Source organism: Parasteatoda tepidariorum, chromosome 1, assembly GCF_982258835.1.
Source record: "Parasteatoda tepidariorum strain Cologne lab strain chromosome 1, Ptep-v5.0, whole genome shotgun sequence".
Taxonomy (NCBI): domain Eukaryota; kingdom Metazoa; phylum Arthropoda; class Arachnida; order Araneae; family Theridiidae; genus Parasteatoda; species Parasteatoda tepidariorum.
Window position 1 is genome coordinate 27,976,341 of NC_141755.1, and position 24,629 is coordinate 28,000,969.

At 31.0% G+C, this 24,629-nt stretch overlaps 1 protein-coding gene across 4 annotated transcripts in view; it reads right to left on the reverse strand.

Annotated features, from left to right (window-relative positions):
* Window positions 1-2,885: 2,885 nt before the first annotated feature.
* The window catches only part of tn (tripartite motif containing protein thin), a 33,788-nt gene continuing 12,044 nt past the window's right edge, over window positions 2,886-24,629 (reverse strand). Inside the window, exons 2-6 of one of the 4 annotated variants that reach the window (XR_015432984.1) lie at window positions 19,127-22,001; window positions 17,151-18,549; window positions 10,524-10,755; window positions 7,062-7,498; window positions 2,886-4,705 (exon numbers count right to left, since the gene is read on the reverse strand). Coding sequence is in view for 3 of the 4 variants with exons in the window: in XM_087160854.1 (XP_087016980.1) it covers window positions 7,067-7,498; window positions 10,524-10,805; window positions 17,151-18,549; window positions 19,127-21,450 (4,437 nt within the window). In the remaining variant the exon portion in view is untranslated. Of the gene's footprint in view, window positions 4,706-7,061; window positions 7,499-10,523; window positions 10,806-17,150; window positions 18,556-19,126; window positions 22,002-24,629 lie in introns of all 4 variants that reach the window. The other 3 variants (XM_087160854.1, XM_087160847.1, XM_087160866.1) reach the window with 3 other exon arrangements.

The window sequence follows — 24,629 nt, forward strand, 5'->3', positions numbered from 1 at the left end:
AGTGTTTTTAAAAAAGTGCTTAAAGGTGCTTATTTTCGTTTTTTAAAAGCCCATAAAGGTGCTTTTTTCTTTGGGTGTTTTTAAAAAGTACTTAATTTTCCCTTTTTCAAAATTAATTTTTCTTTTACCGTGTTGATTTTCACTACGAATTATGCAAAAAGACACAGTTCACATTGTTCTATTCAACGTTTTCACAATTAATTCAACTCCAATCTATTTCAGCTTATTGTCAGTCCGTATCGTATGAAAACGCCGTTCGTTTTACATGATTTAAAATTTTATGATTTTTGACAATTATCAAAAAACAATGCAAAAAGTTTTTTTTTTTTTTTTTTTTTGACATGACAGTTAAAGCAGAATAAAACCTTCAATTATCAAAAACTTATAATATTTTTTTAAAGTGCTTAAAAATATTTTTTGAGTGCTTAAAAGGTGCTTATTTTTTGTTGAATAATTTGGCTATGCACCCTGTGCTATCGATGCACAAAATATTTGTATTTTTACTTAGTTTTACTCCGAAATAATTGTGAAAAATTCTTACTAAAAATAATTATTTAAATGCACTAATATTTTTAATGGAAATTAGTGAGCATTTCTCTAAAGTTGGTAAAAATTAAATATGATAGTGAGTTTTTATCACTACATTATTATTAAATGATCGAACTTTAAAAGTTACAACTTTATTTAAAGAATTTCAAATGTTCATCCTCGTGCTCTTAATTTTGTGTATTAGGTTAGGCAAGGAATAAATCGACCTTCAATTGGGTATAATATGAAAAAAACACAACTACTTCGATTTAGTAGGAACAACATATGACGCAATGCTAAACGAATGGAATTTAGTTGTTGTTTATTTAGTTATTGTTATTAGTAGTTGTTGTTATTTGTTTTAGTTGTTGTTGTTTATTTAGTTGTATTAGTTTCAATAACTTTTCTTTAGAATGCAATAAAATCTGGCGAGCAGCTATTTAAACGATCGAACACTTCGTTTGTTTATTTGTGGCTTGAAGTTACGCTCGCAGAAAATGCCGTTCATGGGTTAAATTTAGTAGGAACAACACAACCTGTGACGTAGGCTATATTATACCCAATTTAGAGTTGGGTATTGATTCGGTGATTCGAATCATTGAATTGATTCGGTGGAGCAGCGATGAGATAGAGCGTTTGCTTTCCAATGAGGTGAACCGGGTTCGAATTCCAGCGCTGTCTGGTCGATGCGAATTCCGCATCCGGCTTGCACCGACCACATTGCTGACGTAAAATATCCTCAGTGGTAGACGGATCATGGGTTAGAGTCCCCTTACCGTCATGAAAACCATGGGAGGTTTTCGTGGCTTTCTTCTCCATGCGGATTAGTTCCATCAAAAAGTCCTCCATGAAGGCAAGTTTCTCTTAATACTTGATCCAGGAGTTTCTTTGTCTTTTGGATTGGGTTCAAAATTACTAGGCTACTTAGTTGTACATTAGTAAGCGTAAAACCAAAAATTGGGTCAGCTGTTCAACTACAATTATAAAATAAAATACAAAACTGATTAAGTGATTCAAATCAGTTATCACCGAATGAATTCAGTGATTGGAATATTTAATTGCATCCCTGAATTAATTGGTACTGATCTATCCAGTTAAAATTCGGTACTGTTCAATCAGTACCTGTATTAGTAATGTATATTAGTATCAGTAAAATACAGAATGTTTACAAAATAGTGGAAACGCTTTTATGCTAGTACATTTCATATGTCTAAAGAAATACTTGAAGAATCTTTTTATAACTTCAGAAGTGCTTAGATCATGCGAGAGCTTTTAGAGGCTTGAGGGACCATCAAGAAATTACAAATGGAAAATAGTGTTGTTGAATACCCTATGACAAAAATTTTAGTAAAACATTTGTAACTTGTAACAAATATTTTGGTTTTTATATGCAATGATTGCACAAAATTTCGTAAACCTAGCTTAAATGTTTATGGAAATTAAGACAATTTTATAAAAAAAAAATTTTTTTGTCTTACGTTTTTCTGCTGTAACTTTAAAAATGTTCAATAATACTAGACAAAATTTTTAAAGAAATTTAAAATTTATAAAAAATTTTTTGTTTAGAAACTTAAAAAAAAATTTTTTTTTGAAAACTTTGCAATATATAAGTAATTTAAGTAGTTCATTTATACTGCGCATACGCGTGAACAAAATGAAATATTTTTTCTTCATAATTTTGTAGTGAATCGTATTTTTCAATCAATGGAAAAAATCCGATTTAAATTTTTCCCGCGCATACGCAGTATAAAAAAACTACTTTAATTGCTCATATCTTTAAACACATTTTTCTCAAATTTTACAGCAATAGCTTTGTAATTAATTTTAAATTGCTCGAAAAATTGTTTAATTTTATTGAATATTTTTAAAGTTATGAATAAACAAAAAAAAAAAAAAACGTCAGACAAAAAATTAGTTTTTTTTTATGAGAATATCCATATTTTCATAAATATGTAAGCTGTTCAAAAACTTTATTTTCCGTTTGTAATTTAATGTTCAGTTCTTCAAACCTCTAAAAGCTTTAAACTTCATGATAAGTGTGAGAAATCGCATAACCTAAACATTTCTAAATTTGTAAAATGATTATCTAAGTAGTTTTTAAGAAAGATGAAAAAAATGTGTTTGTATGGAGGTTTTTACATTATTTTGTCCAACCCCTGTATATCATTATCGGTTCTCAACCAGTGATTGATTCCAACCACCAAAGTGATTTGATTCTATTGATTCAATAATGATTCGTTTTGCCCAACTCTACGTCACTGTGCATGAAATAATTTTTAACGGGGGTTAAGTAAAGTGTTTCACCAGTGTGTGCAATTTTAAACTATGCTGGAAAATATTGCATAATACATTACACATATTTTTTACAATTTTATTTTTCAGCAGGAAACTTCTATAAAATACATTCTCCCACTCGTACCGGACGGTGAGGTCTTATACAAAGGTAAATAATACAGAATAACAATTCATACAAACCAAAAACACATAACCAGAAACTCTTACATCTAAAACACTAAATGAAAAAAAAAAAAGTTTGCTGTTTCTCTAAACCCTTGGACAAGAAACAATTGCACGATTGAAATCAATAAGTTTTTCTTGTATCAAAAAGAATATTTTAAAAATTTTTATCAAATAACTAAGTTACAAACATTCCTTGATAATTGCTCACATTTTTCTACCCCATTAGGAAATTTTCTATGAACCACGATTTTGAATTTTCTAAAATTCATTAATTTATCCAAAGGTAAAATAAAATATGAAAAACATTCATTGAAACTTATAGATTGATTAGCAATTTTTAAACGATATAATATTTTACTGTTTATTTAGTGATTTAATATTTTAATGTTTAGTAAAAATGTTTCTTATCTCTAGTATTTATGCATTAAGAAATTTAAAGAATAACAGCGTGTCATAAATCAATTTCGTTTATCTCTTTTCAATATTTGTTTCAAGAGAAATAAGTACATTTTTATGTTTACCAAATAGATTTGACTTACGATTTCGAATCAGATATTAGTCATAAAAGCTTTTCGAGCTAACAATCTTAGTATCTCGTTTCTCCTTTTTTTTTTATGGACAGATGTTAAAACAATTCTTTTCGAATGTTTTTTCTCTCCATTTTTCAGATATTGCAATTTTATAATATGCAATATAAGGAATGGTAAAAATTCTAATTTTTAAATCAGATTTTCCTGAACATTTTCAATATTAATCCAACTTTTTAAATTTAAAATTGTGTATCAAATTTGCAGCGCGAAATAATTTTAATTTTGTTCCTTATGCTTTTAGCTATGAAGATAATTTGTTTTAAAATTGAGATGGAGAACAATTGAATCGTTGAGATTGAGAATTGAGAACAATTGAGATTGCAGTTTTAAAAAACCTGATAAAGATTTATCGTGTGAGAAAAAGAAAACTATCTAAAAATACGTTTGTTCACAAAAGCTCTAATTTCAATTTAGTAACAAAGATTAAATGTGTGGATAAAATTCTGTCCTTTTGTCATCCTTTAAGTCCAATTTCCATAGTATTTATTTTTTATGCATATTAATTGCCTTCATCGAAAAAATAAATCCCGTGAATCCATTATGAAAATCTAAACACTTATTACTTGATGACAATTGTTGTAAGGGAAATTAATAGCAAACGAACAAATAAACGAAGGTATTTTAACAGATATAAGTGCTTTATAGTCTAGTTCCGTAGTTTTAAAGGACCAGTTCAGAGGATTTGTAAACTAGTTCTTTAGAACTGCATAAGTACATTTCTTTACTTAAATCGATTACAGTAGATTCAAGAGACCATTACAACCTAATCAATCCATTCATTTGTTTTATCTTCACATTTCCAGTAAGCAAAAACGTAAACTGTATAAATGTTATACAGTGTCGTTTGCTTTTCCGTAGTTTTGAAAAATTGACAAGAAGCCTAATTCAAACATTTGAATTAGTTTGGGAGAGTTTACAGTAAATAACCTTGGTAAACAAACTGAAAGATTAGGCGCCTCTTACGGTTGTCCAGGTCAATTACAGCACTGTACAGAGTATATGACAAACAAGTTCAAAAGTGAAAGTTACAGCGAAGGCTCATACAAAAGGAGACATTATTTTCTCTTCATACAATTATTAATAATACAGAACCAGCTGCCAATAAAGTTTGAAGACAATTCTGTTTTCTAGAGAGAAAAAAGCAGAGAAGATAAGATATTAGAACTTAGTAAACACACATTGGTTATGTTTTAAAAATAACTTTAAAATGTTAAATTCGAAAAGTAAAATTTTGCTTTCTCACTTTCACAAAGACATGAGTTTCTAAATAATCTCTCTCTGTATACATTTCTTTTATGTGGCACCATAAACTCAAAACACTCTAAAAATACCTCGCAAATTGTCACAAAGAAAGCAGAATATTTGATTTCGCCGAGTAAAATCGACACAATACTAATCATACACTAACAAATTCTATAAAGTCTGGGTTTTTTGTGGATTAAGAATTGTGATTTGCTAGAAAACATTAAAATAAATCCTTTTTTTGGTGATTATGATACTGTTTATATGATTTAATATCTGTTACTTTAAAGTTAGCAGTGCTCTCTTTAGTCTGCAAAGGCTACTTAAGTGGTAGTAGCTTAATTATCGAAATGGAAATTTCTCTGATTTGGCAATCAGCAACCTAGCCAATCACTATTTTTATCTATATATTTCAATTTAAGAATTATTGAGGTAATCACGATTTTTTTTAATTTTTTATTAAACAAGAAAATCTTTTCATGACATAAATTTTACTACTATCTAAAATACTTCTATACACTAGATGACCAGCTTCTGTTCAGCTAATTCATTATTGAAAATTGCTTGATATTCCCAGTAAAAAGTTTCTGCAATGCGATTTTTCCCATTACTTGTATCTACAATTTTCTGAATTATAATTCCTTACAACTTTCATTCCTAATTAGAGCTATTAAAATCAATATAATAAAACTACATTAGTTTGTTTAATAAATTGATATTAATAAACATAATTTCCACTTTAAATATTCTTTTATTAATAATTAACTTTAACTTGCGTGAATATTCGAAACTTAATTTAGATAGTTATTTTTAGTTTTAAATTTCGTTTAAGAAATAAGATTAAATCAAACTTGAAAGTTTTTATTTTTATTTTTTTTTTCCTATCTGTGTATTACGGGTTTGATATGACTTAGATATTTTTTGCATGTTTGATATTTTTGACTGTGCTTTCAATTCAACATTAGCAACTAAATTAAAATTTCGTCAGACATTAATATTATCTGTTCTTGCAATAATATACTAAAATCATATGCAACTATACAGGTCCCTTTTTGCCACGACCATTTGATTGCAAAATTGGATTTTCTTTTGTAATACCCATAGATATGTAATAGCCAACCAACGAACCATTCAGACAAAAAACCAGATTCAATAATTTTGTACGACCCATAAACAAAACGAAACAACATTAAGAATAAAAAAATAAAAAAAGAATTGTTCAAATATTCATTTTTCTTTCTTTTTAATATTACTGCTTCATGGGCATTATTTTTATTTACTTATTTATTTATTGTTCTAATTGAAGTTGTTTTGAGTTGTCTTTCGTTGTTGCTATTGATCCTAATATCCAATTTCCTCTTAATTAGATACATGCAAGTGACGTCATCGTAGGTAAATTGTGGCAGTTGTCGATCCAGAAGGCACACACGAGTGACGTCGCTTACAAGTATCCAATTAAATCACATGGTTAGGTTATCCATAATCACATCACTTCTTCTCAAGTTGCAATTCGATTAAGACCATCATAAATCTCCCAAAAGTCTTTGAAGAGAATATCTTCTGAAGAACTACTCATCCAAAGTAAAATCGAGACATTTTAAAACAATATTTAGTAACCAGGATTTCATTTAGCAAAGAGTTTTAAATTGGCAGAACTTCGTAAAATGGAATCAAGTTTTTCTCAAATTGCCATTGTTGCGCAGAACTGGAAAAGTTCCTTGAGCAACAAGCATGATCAGAGTTCATAGTAGTCTCGCGTTTGAGTGTTATGTAATGTGAGAAATAATGCAAAATAAGTTTTTTTTTAAATTTTTTATAACTTCACTTTTAAGCAATTTAATTTTTTTAAACAAATTTTTCAGTTTGTGATTACTTTGTGAATTTTATGGTCCCGCAATGGACTGATCGTTAAGACACGGTTCCCAGCAGATCACCGAAGTCAAACATGACTTGCTGCTGTCAGTGTGCGGGTGGGTGACCACTTGGATCAGTCTGCGTAAGGACCGAGGGTGGGCGGTATTGGTCCTCGTTAAACTGTTCTACAGTAAAGTGCTCGACTTCACGTGCAGGTCGTCGGGCTACCAAAACGGGGGTGCCATCACGTCTGCAGAGGATCAAAATTGTGATGGCATGTCCTCGGATCATCTTCAGGGATGTTTCCCAGACCCATTATGCAGCTCTAGTGCGATGTAAATGAACTACAACAATTGTGAATTGTATGAGAAAGTAAATGAGAGTTACCTGCTTTAGAAAACTTGAACACGATGATTCTCCCTGTCACAGGCAATGATGCTTCCACCTGTGGTAACTGCAAGTCCTTCTAAGCCTTTAAACTCGCCATCACTTGTACCCCACGTACCAAAACATCGAAGAAAAGTACCATCTGGCAGGAAGATTTGTATTCGATTGTTGCCACTGTCACTCACTATGATATAGCCTTGGTCATCTACAGCAATTCCTTTTGGGAATTTAAAGTGACCCTCGTCGGATCCCTCTGATCCGAATGTTGTTAGACTACGACCATTCACATCAAATATTTGGACTCTATGGTTGTTGGTATCAGTGACAACAACGCGGTTGGTGTTGGTGACCGCAATGTAGTGGGGGTGTTCTAGTTGACCTGGACGACTTCCGAGGCTGCCAAATTTTCCGACGAATGTTCCGTCAGATTGGAACACCTAAAATGAAAATAATCAAGGAACTTATATATTTTATAGAATAAAAAGAAGAAAAAAAGTTTTGCTATATATTTTCCATTCATTTTGTAAAAAGCATAGACATAAGGGTTTTGAAGACCAAGAGCTCGTTCTCGTTTTCGAAGAAATCGATACACAAAAAATTCTGATAGAGGTATTGTTTTAGTAAGCTTTAATTAATTAAATTGCATTCCGGTTTTTGTTGTTGTTGTCTTAGGCCATTAAGGCAAGGGTACAATTGCTCCTGTTTTTTAGTGGGGTCATCTATGTCCAAGAATTCGACTTCTGTAATGGGTGGTTTTCGTGGTTTCCCTCTCAATGTAACACAATTGAGTTTTAGTTCCATCAGAAAGCTCTCCACGAAGGCAAATTTATCCCAATACTTGATCCAGAAGTTCCATTGTCTTCTGAATAGGGTTCAAAATTTCTGGGTTACGGAGTTGAATTAGATCGGGTGTTCACGACAGTTATAAAATTAAATTTAAAAAAAAAGTAGATTCAAGAATCGTTGCACGGGCTCACCGCTTTACTACTTCCTTTTTTCTCTCATACCTTAATAGAATAAAAAAAAGAAGAAAAAAAAGACGGCTTTCTGGATTCAAAATTTGAAAGATTAGTGAGCTTTTCACGAGAAATTTTTCGAAGGTCTATACAACAACCAAGTAAATAATTTTCTTCTTTTAAACTTTGTGAGCACTTCGAAAGTATAACAACTAAATCCTAACTCTTATATATGTCGTTGAATTATTTTTTTGTTGTGATATTCAAAATTATTTGAAATCGAATGTAATAAATAGGTAATCAAATATTAAACTATATTTTGTAACCATTTTGAATATTCAGGGAAATTTTTGATTAAAATCCATTTCTTTTAAACGAGCCTGTTCAATGACAGTTCTTCTAAAGGAATAATATATAAAGATAAAATTTACGTTTTCTTATAAGTTTTTCTATGTATCGGATTAATATAAAATTTTATATCTAAGTGGGTCATCTCTGAGTTTCTTCGAATTGTAAGTAAAAAGTGTATTAATTTATTATTTTTAATTTCTTTAAATGGTTTTCGATTATTAATTTTGATATGAACTGTGTCATATAAGAAAATATTTTTCTCTAATCTGTTTTCTCATTGTAATGAATATATATATATATAAAAATTAGCACAGTTTTCTGACTTCGTGATAAATACGAAATAAACAAATCTTATCTTATTGTGATATTTCCGAGGTAAAATTGAATGCGTATATAAAAAGAAACAGAATTGCACAATTGGATTACATAAGCTAAATTTTGAAGTTACGCCAAAACGTGATGCAGTCTCTGTTTTTTAGCTCAAAATTAAAGCCCTTCGTGTAGGTGGTTGACAAATATAGTATCTTTACAAATTATATATATTTTTAAATATTTTATTTTTATGTTAGATGTATCCTCCCATAACAATCATTTTAAGAATAAAATGTTCCATCATTTTCAATGCATTACTAACAGTTGCTATTAAAAATGTAATGAAAACTCAAACAAAATATTTCTCTACGAAGAAGATAATGGTCTCGTTTTTTTTTGTCGGTGCATTCTTAGTGGCCAGAAAAGTGATATAAGAACTTTAATTTTAAAAAATTAAAATTCAGAAATATTAGGCTGTAGTCAAATTAAAGTTAATAACATTGAAATAGGAACCTGAAACTTTCACTTGAAATTTAAATACACAAAACCAGGGATTTCACAATTTCATATAATTATTCCGAAATATTAAGCGTGGGAATAAATGCGAATTTATTAAAATGTATGTTATTTTCTTACTTTTTAACCACTTTTTAAATTTTTTAAGGACTGCCTATACCTGTCACCAAAATATACATAACTTTCTCTAATGTTCCTTACATATACTAATTAATGTAATTCTGCATGCATTATAAATGTAGACAATCCTTGTGAAATTGTTTTGAATTCTGTTGTACGGTCACCCATAAAGTAAAGAATATTGTGCGCACAATTCAAATCTTTGAAAGGGATATAAGTTTTTCATTTTCATTTTATCACATCCGCCCTCGCTGATTGTGATTTGTTAAATTTTGATTGCAGTTCTTGTTTTTTCTTCACGTAAATATTAGTTTGTGACCTCCATTTGTGTAAGATTTTGTCTTCATTTTTGAGAGGGAGTTTAAAAATACAGTTTAAGAATAGTCTTCACGGAACATTTTGTATATTTGAATGAATCATTTTGCATTCTTCAGTCTGTCTAAAAGTAATAATATCTGCAGGACCATATAACTAATTCTAAAGTTTAAATAAAATGTTTTTAGGGTACATTTTATGCCAGAAATAATAAAATTGAAGTGGGATCAGTGATGAATTCAGCGATTGTGTATCGCTTCTTAAACTAGAAACAAATTAAAAGTTTTTTTTTTTTTAAACTATAGTGTTGAAGATTCAAATCTCAAATTTGTTAAATAATTTTTGAACTATTATAAATAATTTTTGAATGAATCGTCGGTAGCCCGACGACCTGCACGCGAACTATTGCACATAAATCTTAATTTAAGATTATTAATAATGAAAAGATGAAAAATATTCCTTCTTCTAAATAAATATTTTAAAAACTAAGTAGTCTTTTAGAAGTTAATGCGTTCACAGTTACATTAATTACTTTATTTATGAAGTCGGTTTACCGTCGAAGGAAGGTTGATTTTTTAGGATTCTGTCGTCGAATGTAATTGAGATCCGCTGCTCTACAGCGAGTAGAACGTACTATTCGTGAACGTGTGGGATGCTACGTAAAAAAGAGCTAAAGTTCTTTAACAGAGCACCCTTCTCCGTTCGGTAAACTTCTTCCTTCTGCATAATAATCTATATTTTGCACCCTTCTCCGACCGATGAACGTAAGGTGGCACAGTGTTAATTTATTTAAACGGAAATAAATCGTTATTCTAGAAGAGAGATATGCAAAATCTCTCTATTAGAAAGATTTTGCGCATTTCTCCATCCATAAGCATTTAAAGAAACTTACTTGTACTCGGTGGTTCTCTTTATCACAGACATAGATGAATCCCAGGCTGTCGGTAGCTATACCCCAAGGGTAGTTGAAGCGACCATCTGTCCGGCCTTCGCAGCCGAATGCCCGGAGAAATCGGCCCGTCGGATCGAATAGCTGGACGCGGTAGTTGTAGCGATCCGACACGATGAATTGTCCTATCCGGTTCACTGATACTCCCGCTGGGCAATCGAACTCCCCGTCGCCACTGCCGTAAGTGCCAAACTCAAATGAGAATTTACCAATTGAATCAAATACCTGCAGAAGCGAGAGAAAAACATAAAAACCGTGGTGGTAACTTTTTTTTTTACTAATTAGCAACTAAAACCTCATTTTGAAATATTTCCGGGAAATGATATTAATGCTTCTTCAACTCTTTGTGATATGAATGAATTTTTTTTAAAAAAATACTTGATCATCAAATCATGTTTATTTCGTATAATGGGAAAGAATTGTATGAAATAATGCGATTTAGGATATATTTCAAATACATAAAAAAAAAAAAAAAAATTGTTTATTATAAGTGACAGTCAGGGATAAAAATTTCACTATAAATACTTTATAGAAGTCTAGTTTTTTTAAGTTTTTTTAATTCGTCCTGAAATATTCAGTTTAAAATTATCATGTGTCATGTATTATAATCATGTATTCGTTAAAATTAAGTATTTTTACAAAAAAAAAATTTTTTTTTCAATTCCTCCCACGAAACTCATCACAATGATGCTACTCATTATCAAATCATAAGTCTTATTAAAATAATTAACATTGTTTTAAATTTAAAATGTACTTGTAGTCGTATTAGTCAAGTATTAATTTCATGACATTTGTATTATCCTTAAAACTTTGCCAAGGAATCAAATATCATTACATAACGGATGAATTAAAACTGATTTTGGTTTATTGAAAGAAGTAATAAAGTGCTTCCATAAACTTATTTGAGCTATCAGTTAAAGTAGCTTATAGTTTCATGAAGCAGTGACATAATTGCTTTTCTGCTCTTGTCTTGCTTGAAAAGAAAGGAACTAAATGTTAACAGGTTTATTGAAAATCTCTGTCACTGAAGAAACATAAGTTTAATCTTATAAAATAGCTTGTTTTTTTTTTTATTAAAGTTAAGCGTTTTTAAGCCCAGAGAAACTCGAAATTTTACAAATTTAAAAAGGCGGATCAGGTTAGTTTTTTTATTTTTAAAATCAAAATAAACCAGCTATTTGTAGAATATAAATATCTGATAAAGTTGTTCGTTATTTTTTATGTTGAAATTTCAAAAACTAATTGAATTGTCTCTTTTTGGGGAAATGGAATTATGAAAACCAAATCCATGAAGATCAGAATAGGATATTTTGAAAATACTTATACGTCATTTGAAAGAAGAAACTGTCCTGACAATAAGTTTCAATTGAAAATTTTTTCTGATTTTTTCCTTGGCGAATTTTTAAATAAACACGAAATATTTAGCTTCATTATATTAAAAATGTACGGAAAAAAATTCTTTGAAAACCTCTTCAGCCTATTTAGCTCATTTCTGAGCTCATTCAGCCTATGTTTTATTGAAATTCAATGTTTTAAGAAAACCACCTAGATATCTTTATTACAATAGGTATTCTTGTGGCTATCGGAAATAATTGTTTCTTGAAATAATTTGGTTACATTCCCAAGACTGTTTGGTTTAACTAAGAATCTTTTGTAAATATAGATGGTAACTTTTAGGATTAATTAGTAAATAATCGTTGACCTTTAAAATTTCTTATGATTTCATTAACCTTCTAAAATTTCATTCATAGTATAGTGAGGTTTTAGTGTTTGTGGAGAATTTTTGTATGTTTCATAATACTTGTTTTATTTATAAAATAACTAGCAGCACCATGGTTTTATTGCCCAAATTTTTTTAACTTAACAAACTAGTTCACAAGTCCTGATTAAAATAATATCCTTTATGTGTGGTATAAAACAGGAATTTATTAATTGAGTTATTTATTCCAGAAATACAAGTGTAATTCTATATTTTAAGCGAAACTTTGATTTTGAAACTTAGTTTAAATTCAAATTTAGTTTTAAATGTAAAAACAATTATTACGAATTATGTTTTAGTAAGTTCGAGTTAAAAAAGTTTTTCTTGTTGGCATAATGTTTGAAATCTTCATGAACAGTATGTAAAGAAAAAACAACATAAAACCTGCTTTAAAAAATCATGAAAAATCTCAATCTTTAACAAAACATTTTCACCCGAATTTTAGAAGATTTAATTAATTAAAATATATGCTTATTGTGTGTGTGACATAAAAGTGTAAATTGGAATGTTATATAAATTAGAATGCATGTTTATAACGTTGAAATGTAAATTGGAATGTTACATTAATTGATATGTATGCTTATAACGTTAAAATGTAAATTGGAATGTTACATAAATTGGTATGTATGTTTATAATGTTAAAATATCATTTGGAATATCACATAAATTTGTATGCATGTTTATAACATTACATGTAAATTGGATTGTTATAATTAATTTATTAAAATTTATAATTAATTTATTAACGTTAAAATGTAACGTTGAAATCTATGTTAGTTTATGTAATTTGGAATGTTACAAAAATTTGTATGTATGTTTATAACGTTAAAATGTAAATTGGAATTTTACATAAATTTGTATGCATGTTTATAACGTTAAAATGTGTATTGGAATGTTAAAATAGATTGGTATGCAAATTTATAACGTTAAAATGTAAATTGGAATGTTACATAAAGTTTTTACTATTCATGTTTATAACGTTAAACTGTAAATTACGTGAAAACAGTTAAATTGATTTAACTGATTTCATTTAATTCTTTTTAGCCATTTAGAAATATATTTGTTACTGCAATTCATTTATGTAATATACTATTCTTTTTAGTTAGCTGATACATTTTTTTAAATTTGTGTATGTGTCCAAGGAATATTATTAAAAACAAGACTTGTGTAATAGAGCAGCCCGATAGCTATTAGCTGCCATGTCTCAAGGCAAGTAAGAAGCAAAATAAGAAGTTAGGAAGTGTTGCGAGAAAAGATAAAGTTTACGATGTTTTGTTAATAAGGTTAGAAACTGTTCCTTTATGCTCAAAAATTATTTAAAGTTCCACCACAGTTTTGTTTTTCTGTGCTCTTGCACACATACACATTCATAAAGCAAAGAATATATGCATTAGAAAGAATATATGCGTTTTATATGCATTAGAAATTATTCAGCAAGCAATGCATGAATAAATAAAACAAAGAATTATGCATTTAGAAGATTGTTGTCTTTGAATGTTAAAGTATCAGAATACTCTTCAATCAGATTTTTTATATAATGAATGTTAATGGAAAAATCGGAACGCAGAGATCTATAAGATGCATGATAAATAAAAATATATTGATATCGATTTATTTGTCATAGAAAAATTGTCTTGCTATGTTTTATTTATTTTGATTAAGTATACTTTAATAACTTCCAACTATTACGAGATTTTATTTTTATCCTTAACCCTTTGACGCTGTTAGGACACCAGTTCCTCTTTAATATACGTTGTTTTCTGACGATTTAATTACAATCAAAAATATATTTTGGCATTTTTTAATTTTAAAAATATCTGTTAGATCATAAGAATTATATTTATATAAGAATAAAAAATTTTTTTAAGAAAAAGTGCAGTTTGAAATTTTTTTTCATTCAGATTAAAAAATTAATCAATAATTGATTTTGTAAATTAAAGAAATTTCAAAGATTAATTACTGTTTTTCTTAGATATGAATAATTTCAAGTTTAAATTTGAAAACTGATTGTTTGAAAGTGAGCCGTATTTGGAAGATTTAACCTTTAACACAGACACCGATTTTTCATGCCGTATATCATTACCATAAATTAATAAAATGCTAAACATAATATTTTCTCTGATTTTGACCTACATTTTATGTAAAATAATGAAAAAATTACGAAAAAAAATGTTTAAATAAAAATTTTACGTCAAAGGGTTAAAGTGAGAGCAAATTTTATGCATTTCTCGTAAGTTTTTAGATTTATAAATTTCATTTAAAAGGATTTTGAACTCCACTACATTTAAATAAATTAACTATATAAATAAATGTATAGTATGAATATAATAGTGTGGTGCTTTATCTAAGTAAAACGAAAATAACATTTAAATTATATTTTTAGATAAATATCTTTGTCTAAAAATATAATTTAAATGTTATTTCATTATGATTGTGTAAATATAAACTAATTGACTTTAAGAGAATAAAAGTTGGCAGATATGTTCTATTTAATAACAAAATAAATAAATAAATAACAATTTTAATTAAAAAAAAATCTTTAATAAAACGACTTATTTTCCGGTTTTAAGTTTTTGTTTTTCAATAAAATAAACTACATCGCACTGCTTTTTAAATTAAAATTTTTTTCTATATTAATGCATTTTAAGTTGTGCAAAATTTAGAAGCTAGCTTTAATACATTTTTTTCCTTAAATATGAAAATGCAGAGTTTCTTTTTAATACTTTAACATTAGAAGACATGCTATGAAATAATAGAAAGATGAAATTATATCATTAGGTTAAATATTGAAAGAAAAGTAAAATATTAAATTAAAAAGACATGGCAATTTCTAAATAAGAAGTTGTTAATACAATAATAATATTATAATAATATGACACCAATCATTATTATAAATATTACATGGTTTTAAATATTCTATAGATTCTTTAAAACTTGATTTTTTTTTCAGATCAGTATAAAAGTTATGTTGTTTTGTTGTGGCAACATTAAAGATTAATGTTATATTTCAATTATAGTAAAATTTTTAAAGCTGATTATTATATTTTTAAGAAAGCAGTTGGTTTTTTTAAATTTATTTATAGAAATGATTATTTTGTAAGCTTATATTCTGATAAAAATATTCAGATATATTCATGATTTTTCAAAGCACTTTCAAGTAGTTAATTTCATAACGAATAAACATTTATAATGATTTCTTGCGGTAGCAACTACATTTTTCACTGGGGAATTTAAAATGGCCTTTAATTATGAAAAATCATGATCAGTCCTTTTCAAAATCGTACTATTTTCTTCCACACAATTCTTTTAAATTGCAATGTACTCAGAAACACTCGATTCATCTTAATTCTTCTAAAACCGAATTCATTTTTCAGAGTTTGATTCTCATGGGTATTAAAAATTTGAAAACGTCGAGCAATCATCGATATTTCAAAAGATTTGTTACAACCAGTACATATTTTTTTTCAAAGGAAATATAAACACACTCGAATTTAATTTTGCTAATAAACTTAACATTAAAAATTTAAATATCTGAAATGAAATTACTCTTAGCTCTTTCTTAATTTTGCTACTACTTTTAAACATTTTTAAAGTCAGTGGGGACTCAGGATCAGAAGTAATAGCAACGTAATTAATTGAATATGAAACAATAGATATCACTGGAAAATAAGAGATTAAATCTGGCCGATGAACTCGCCAAGGAGAGCTCTAATGATCCTATAGTAGTGGCCTTCTAACATACAATGAAATCTATGCAAAAGTAAAGGTCGACAATAACAGGACTTGGAGGATTCCCACCTAGTCATTATTGGTATCAACAAAATAGTCCTGGGGCTGCCTTGGAGCTAAAAGGTGATAGGAAGCTGCAGACAGCTATCACAGGACTAACCAGTGGTCATACCCGCGGACTAGCATTTATTTGTTCAGGGTCAAAAGACTTTCCCTGTGTGCTTAAAATGTAATGTTCACCAGGCTACACCTGATCATTTGCAGTCCTGTATGGGGCAAGAGAAGAATTTTATCTTGGAGGGTCCGGCGATGGTGTATAATTTTCTGTCGGTGAATGGTCTTCTGGACTTGGTCTAGCCTTGTTCTGGGCCAAGAGGAATAAGTAACAACAACATTGGAGATTAATAAATTTAATTAATGCTAGTTTCTTAAGAAATCCATTCGGTGCACTTTGAAATTGTCCTGTGTGGGATGATTATTATCTGAAAAGTTCACATAATTATTATATAATTGTGATTTAATAAGATCCTGGTTTTTTTAACATGATTAATGCAGTATCAGTTTTTAGAAATCCTTTTTTTTTTTTAAATCTAAAATTTGTGAAGTTTTCATTAGTGATAGATCTCGTACATTTTACGAATTGTTGAAGAAGTACTCTTCTAATAATGCCAATCGTCAATATCAAGAATATATGTATTATTTGTACAGTTTATTTGCATGGAAAAAAGACAGCAAAAAAGGGCAATTTTTTCTAAAAGTTATGAAAGTACTGATTTTTCACTAATTATCATTAATTATTAAAATTTTGCTTCGTTGAGAAAAGTTTTGACCATGATTTTTCATAATGTAACAATATTTTTTATGTAAAATTTATAAGTGAAATTGTAAAGACGGAATACTGTTTTCACCACAACTTTGAGAGAGATAAACAATTAAATATTTCAATAAATGATGACTTAAAATTAATAAGAAGGCACCAATATTGAAATTTCACAATAAACTTTCTGCAAGATATGCATCTAGTTCTTGTCAAATAGGATTTCTGTCATTGGCTGAAATGCTTAATTGAAAAATTCGCTTACCTGTATTCTGTGATTACTGCTATCAGCTACGACTATTGAGTTATCTGGTCCTACAGCAACCCCTCTTGGCCATGTAAAATTTGATGAATCCGATCCCCTGGATCCTATTTTCATCAGCATTCTGCGCTTTTGCATGTAAGTGCTTCTGGGATTTGAAAAAGCGTAAGAGCTGGATAACATTGGTCCAGTGGGCGATTCATCATCCGATGTCTCACTATCACTTTTCTGGTAGAGGGAATGAGAGCTTTTACTACGTGGAACAACACGACCTGTCGCATTGCTGCCATATTTATTGTTCAAATATTTCGCCCAGCAGTTGTTGCTGCTGGCTGTCGTTTCTGAATCGGACGGTCGCGTTCTTGTCATATCTTCAGACAACCTCTTTGAACGGGACCTGTAAGGTGTTGGCGAATCATCTTCCTCTTCATCATCAACGTAGAGACTAGAATCAATTCCCAATCCGATTTCATGCGAACTTCGGCTTCTAGCTAAAAATGGCCGCCTTCGAAATCGGCTAGGAGTTGAATCATTACTGCTACCCTCTGAGGATATTCGATCTTCAGTTGGATGATTAGATGTGTTGACAGCAGTGTCTGTGTTATTTAGGCTATGATAGTTTGTGGAAGAACTCGCTGTGCTGCTGTCAGTTGTGTCTGTATCATCTGATCTCTTACGTACCCTTGAAACTGTATTTGAATCACAGTTTACTGGAATCCTATGTGGGGTAATTGTTGAAACACTGCTTGGAACTTTTGTATTACACTCCTCCTCTTCATCATCGTCTTCTTCATCTGTTTCTTTCGTAGTTGGATCATTTTGATCATCTGATTCACTTTCATAACTATCACTTACTTGAGATTTCGAATTTACTTGCTGAGTTTCCGTTGATTTAGAGCCCGATTGTTTGCCAGATTGAGCGTTTGTTAAATTCGATTTCGGAAATACTTGATCTTCAGAATCTTTACTTTCATTCTCACTTTCACTGGAGCTGCTTGATTCTTCCTCTTCTTCCTCATCGTCTTCGTCATCTTCACTTTCTGTCGCGTTGTTATCTCGAGACTCTGCAGTAGTGCCAGTTATCTGTGCCGGTTCATCCTCTTCGTCATCGTCAGATTCAGATTCTTCGTCACTATCATTGTCATGCATTTCAAGCAGTCGTGGTTCTGGTTCAGGAAGCCTTCTTTGTCGATTGAAGAAAGATGATTGAACTGGTTTTGGTGGTGGCTCTGTAGCAATCTGGTATGCTTCATCGTCATCGTCATCATCTTCATCAGAGTCTTCTGAATCTTGTTGACGTAATGGGGTCGCAGCTCGTGGTAGAAGTTTCTTGTCCAAGGGTTTCCGGCACGCTTCACCAGCATCTAGTGATGTGGTCTTGACCAACGGTGAACGAGTGTACCTGTAAGTTTATTAGTTGATAGTTATTAGAATCACTGTAATTTAATCATATAGTCAGTCATCTTTTAATAGTTTAGTAAAAGAAAGTGAATTTTTTAACTTATTCTTGGAATTAAGAAAATTTATTTCTATTGTGTATATGTTTTACTCTTAATATAACAAAAGGAAAAGTTATAAGGTCAAACAATAGTAATCTCTTTTGACATGCCTTTTATTATTAAGTACCTGAATTTAAAAAATCACCAGAACAGATTGTGCAAGTAATTTACTACAATATTGATATCGATCAGAGTTCTACAGTTTACATACGGAAAAATAAATTACGTAGTATCAGTTTTGTTTTATTGGAAATTCTGAAAAGTAATTAGTTACTTTGCATTCATCCATTTTTACTGTTTATAATTATCATTTAATATATCTTCTTTTACTGTTTTAAAAAAGAATAAGGAAATAGAGTTGTTATCAACAATCATTGTCATAATAAAGAGGGCACGTCGTTATAGGGTACGACGGGGTATATTGTTAACAATCTATACTCTCGAGTTAGAGGCATCAGGGCATTTGAGGTAATGACTTACCACTGCCCTAAACATTCAAGACGATTAACATCGGAAAAATCTTCTAGACTACTACTACAGGAAAAGAATATGTTAGCAGAAGAATCAGAACTACCACAGGATTCATCATTACTTGTTGGTTCTAATGCTGAAATAGGTGGCAGGACAAAAGTCCTGCGACAGAGTGGGGAGTAGCGAAAAGTGGGGCTCCTGGCGCCATCACCTCGACAGGCAGATCTGGTTCCATCTAAGCTTCTGTATCTGTTATAATTCGGTCTTTCTTGACCAGTGGTGTCATCCAAAATTAAAAGCCGATTTGGTGTAGTAGGCCTGCTACTAAAAAGGAGATTTGGAGAATGGCGATCGATGTCTTGTTTTGAATCTGGGTTTTCAAGCAGTGAATTAGGTCTGTCATACCGTGTATCACTCTGGTGGCGGGTTGAACCGTATCTGCGGGGAGTGTGACCATCCCGAAGCCCCACCAATTCCTGACTAATCCCCACTGATGCATCTTTATTATCTAACTCTACATCAGTATTTGATACTTGCCTGGAGAACGTCCTTATGTCATTGGCTGGTTCATCAAAGCTGGTCGTGCCACTAAGACGCCTCTTGCTTCGAGAACTGTCTGAGTATTCTGAAGATTCAGGAGGAGCACTAGTAGAATCAATTGATTCAGTATTTCTAACTGAATCAGAAACACTGCTTCTTCGAGATCCTGCAGTAGATGATGCGTCCACTTGAGGAGTTTGAGGTGTGCTACTTGACGAGGCATCAGCCTGCTGATTAGCTTTCTTTTGGCGATCAATGTCATCCTCACTTTGCTGCCTAGAAGTCGGCCTTTTAGGCTGCGGAACAATTGGGGTAGTAACAGCTGGAGTTGAAGGGACTACTTCAGAGTTAGATGATTCTGCCTGTTGCAGTTTTTGTTTTACTTCATTTTGATGAAGTCTTTCCATTACTTTTGGTGAATCAAGCAGCCTCACAACTCCACTCAGTGGACCTTTAGCAGAATCATCGACGTCAAAAATACGTTCTCTCTGTTGCTGTTCGTCGGCAAATCTGACAGTTCGACTTTGATGGGGCTCGGATTCAGAGTCTTCATAATCACGATTATATCGGTTACGATGACTATAATCATCGGAACCATCCCGCCACCGAGAGCTCAACCCAGTATCTTCTCTTGAGTATCGACTCGAAGAACGATCTTGATAGTCATATTCTCTGGACCTTTCACTATATCGTCGATAACCGTCGGTATCTCGTCGATTTCTTCCTAACAAGGGAGAAGTTGGCCTCTCCCTTTCACTATCCATTCGTTGATTTATGTCAGAAAATGAACGGTTGTCACACCTCCTAGCAAACTGAGCAGCCAGCCGGTGGTCACTTTGACTTCTCATTAATGCATTTGTATTAGGAGGCATTAATGATTGCTGCGTAGGAACTGGATTCATGGGAGCATTAATTTTCAGTTCACCAAAATCTGCAATGTTTTTGTGCAATACATCTGGATCTGCTCGTGGTTGAAATTTTATCCTTCTAGCGAAATCTGTACTATCAGAATCATAAGTACGAAGGAAATCAAGCATTTTAAGGAATATCTGCTTATATTCAAGAAGCTCTACGTCAGACCATTCATAATCATCTTTTATGTATTTATCTACAAGTTCACAATTGCTCGATATATTGTTTACTTCAATTTCTAAATCTTCCCTCAATTTAGTGATGGATTTCAATTCGGTTTGAGTATACACTTCTAAATCGTGCTTCAATTTACCTTCAGTCACTTTCAAATCTTTCGAATATCTTTTTACTATGTCATCAATTTCTTCTTTGACTTGTTTACAGTTGAGTTGAAGTTTTTCTGCATTTTTCTTAGTTTGACTCAATGCATCGGATAATCTGTGCAAACCTCTGCGTACTTGATTATTTATTCTGTTAATTTCTCGTCTCAAAATATCTACATGAGCCTCTTTGCAATCAGGGCATATTTTCTTTTCGCAATGCGCGCAACGCTCTACATTGGATTTTTCACTGCACACATTACATCGTTCCATCATAGAAGGGGGTGGTTCCGGCTCTTCCCCCGTTATATCCCTGTGCAATTCGAGGAACCTCATAAGAGTTACATTCGTTGGAAATTGCTGTATCCCTTGATATGGTATTCTGTGCTCAGCCCGGCATTCTGGGCATTTAATTTGCCTACGAGCATAGTCAATCAATCCATCCAAACATGGTTCCATACAAAATGTATGTTGGCATGGTAATAGTTTAGGATTTCTATATCTATCTAAGCATATAGCACAAGTCAGTAACTGATCTAATTGGCTCCAAGCTGATGCCATCTTTTACTATCTATTTTACTTATTCTTCGAATAATGTAAGTTATGGAATATTAATTATTATCATTAAGTACTGATACTATGGTGGGCTTTTCAAGCCAATCATTAAATTAAATTATAGCGTAGCTGCTGATATTTCTTTGTTAGATAATTTAGGTCACCTATTGCTTCATAAGTTTAACATATGTATGAAGTAAAAACAACACTCTGTCACACATTAGTATGTCACACACTTGGTTATAAAATGCAAAGTTATAAAGAAGCGTTAGTTTGTTTGTTTGTTTGTTTTTCTCACAGAAAGATATTGGTTAATTTTATTGAGCAGATTAAAGCAAGCAGTTACGATACGCTTGATTGTCCTTCTTCACACTTGTGATGGATGTTGATTTGAAATAAAACAGACGTTCATGGTTCGCGTAGGCTTGAGCTCGGCGGGTCAGTTTTTTGAATCATTCTTTTAGGTGATGTACTGCAACAGAGAGAACTTTAAGGAGCATCCGAGAGCAGGTATCATATCTGAAATGTTTCAGCTAGCTGTCTCTGATTTGAGAAATCTGATTAAAAGAAAGAAAACATATCTTAGAGAATAATTACTGCATTTAGAGATATACATTGCTCAATTATTAACGCCATTTCTGCACACAAATGAGTTCAGCACTAACGCAAGTTGGATGGTTTTCTTCAACTTTTTGTAACTAAATATCGGTAAAGAATTTATTCAATGTATGAAAAGATTGTCAGTGTTTAAAACAATGTATGAAGATATTAAAGTATTGTAAATGCTACCCATTTTTTCAATTTTGAAATTAGTTCTAGTGCAAAAGAAAAGTTAGATGCATAGAATCTCTCAATCTAAATATATGATGAACCAACTTTATTATACAGGCATCTACTTATACCTGCCCCAGGTTTAAGCGTTTATGTTTCTAACACAGTGATATTTCTCAGGTTTATATCATCGGTTTTTTTAATATATATATATATATATATATATATATATTCCCTCGCATTAATATATATAAGTATGTAGATAAGTATCTATAAAAGGATATTTAAAATTTTTGTTAAAATCAACTAAAACGGAAATATTCCAAAATCAGTATTTGGTTAGAATATGTTTAACAAATTTTGCAAGTAAAAATTTAATTTTCTCAGGGTCAGTTGAAATAATTAACCGTTTTCTGTCATTTATTAGTTAGAAAAAAATTTTATACATTTTTGACCAGCACTGTTCAAAAAGTTTTTTCCCCCTCGCATTAATATTGCAACCCCTAATGTGTCACTCTATTTTTGACAAAAAACCTAAAACTGCATATGAATTAAAGAAAAAATTTGTTTCTCAGTGTTATTATTTTATTCAAATTGTATCAATGATAGTAGTATCAAAAGTTCTATTGATACTACTATACAGCTCTTTTTTAGACTCAAGTATCCAAGAAATATTATTGCACCCAATTTGGAATTCAATAGACGACGTGACTTGCACAAAAGTTTCTACGTAACAATTCATTCTATTTATTCATTTCTTAATGACGATGCAAATGAACTATCGTGCAAACGAACTCTCTTTTTGAGAGCTGACCGATTATGAAAGGGTAGAACGTTTCTTTCGTAAAAGCATAAAGAAAATACTTTGGATCAAACACCTTCTACTTTTAACGCAATGGGTAAAACAAAGCAATCTCACCAAAGATCAGGATGTTGAAACAGTGCTAATTCTATTTTTGTGGGTGATTTCTTTTTTGGCTAACCTTGTTTTTGGATTTCTTTACCGAAGGGCAAATAATTGAATAAATAACTTAGCGGCAACTGTTCTTTGAACGTTTTCAACATCATCTTCTAATTTGTCATCAAGCTTTGCGAGAATAAGCAATTACAATGACAGTTAATGCAGCAGGATAAATTTAAGCACCAACACATGTACTGGCAATTTTTTATCCATAAGATTGTACTCTGAATTATCGTGACAGGTCCCAAATAAATAAGCAACTAATGATTATAATTGGTTAATGATTCATGTTACTATTATGGATTGTAGCTCTTGAGAAAGCAGATCTCGGTTTTAAAGAAATGAATCTTTCACCATAATCAATTAAAAAAATATATATACAGGGTTATTCATAATTCCCTCTGGTGTTTTGAAACGTTATAGTAAAAGAACGAAGACGAATATGGCAAAAAAGAACAAATGAAATTATTCCGAAAGTATTCAAGTTTTAATTTAAGCAGTTGCCAGTAGATGGCAGTAACATGTACCCAGCGGCCCCCACCCCCTCAAGTTCTTGGGCGCATTCATCCCCCCCCCAAAAAAATGCCTGAAAATGGCCAGTTGCTTCTTTTATTTATGTATTTAAAAAAATTCTCTCGTCTAAATTCCCCCCAAACTATTCGTTTTATTTAGTGTAAAAATCCCCCCCCCCAAGCTTTAAGTGGGCACATCGTACTCCCACCAAAGAATATGCTCCCACCTTCTCCCCTGATGGGGGCCCCTGCACGTACCACTGAAGCCAGTTGTAGTAAAGAAAAATGGCATTTACAGGCGGTGGGAATTATGAATAACCTTGTATATCTACAAACGAAGAGTTTAATGGGTTGGTACTAAATTACATTGTAAAGTTTTTAAATTTAAGTTTTTCAATAGTAAAACCTTAAATATGGCTTTCAATTTCTTTTGTTTTGATTATGAAAACTTATAAGCTCAATAACAAAGCATTAAACTTGAAATAGTTGGCTGTCAGTCATGATTAAAAAAAAAAAAATCCATAGTGGAGACCTTGAATGGAATTTTTTAGGGCTCATTAGTCCGTCACTTTTTGCTAGCGTTCTTGAAAAAGATAAACACTGATGAGGACAAAAAAAAAAATAGATGCCAAATCCAGCCCAGCACCAGGAAATATAGCAAGTAATCCATTTTGTGAGTAAAAGATTCGACAGTAGTACACTGAGCGATAGTAGAAGGATTAAAATAGATGACCTTTCAAGACTGGATATTTCTGTTGCAGAACAAATTGGCTACTCATTAATATTAGAATTTATCTTTTGTTCTGTGACAACGCAGAAATTGGCTTGAAAGGTTAAAAAAAAAGTATCTAATTATGCTGATTGATGTTGAAATGATCTAGTGAGAGTCATGTACTTCTGGCAAATGTTAACTTCTTATTTATTTATTTTAGGACACAGTT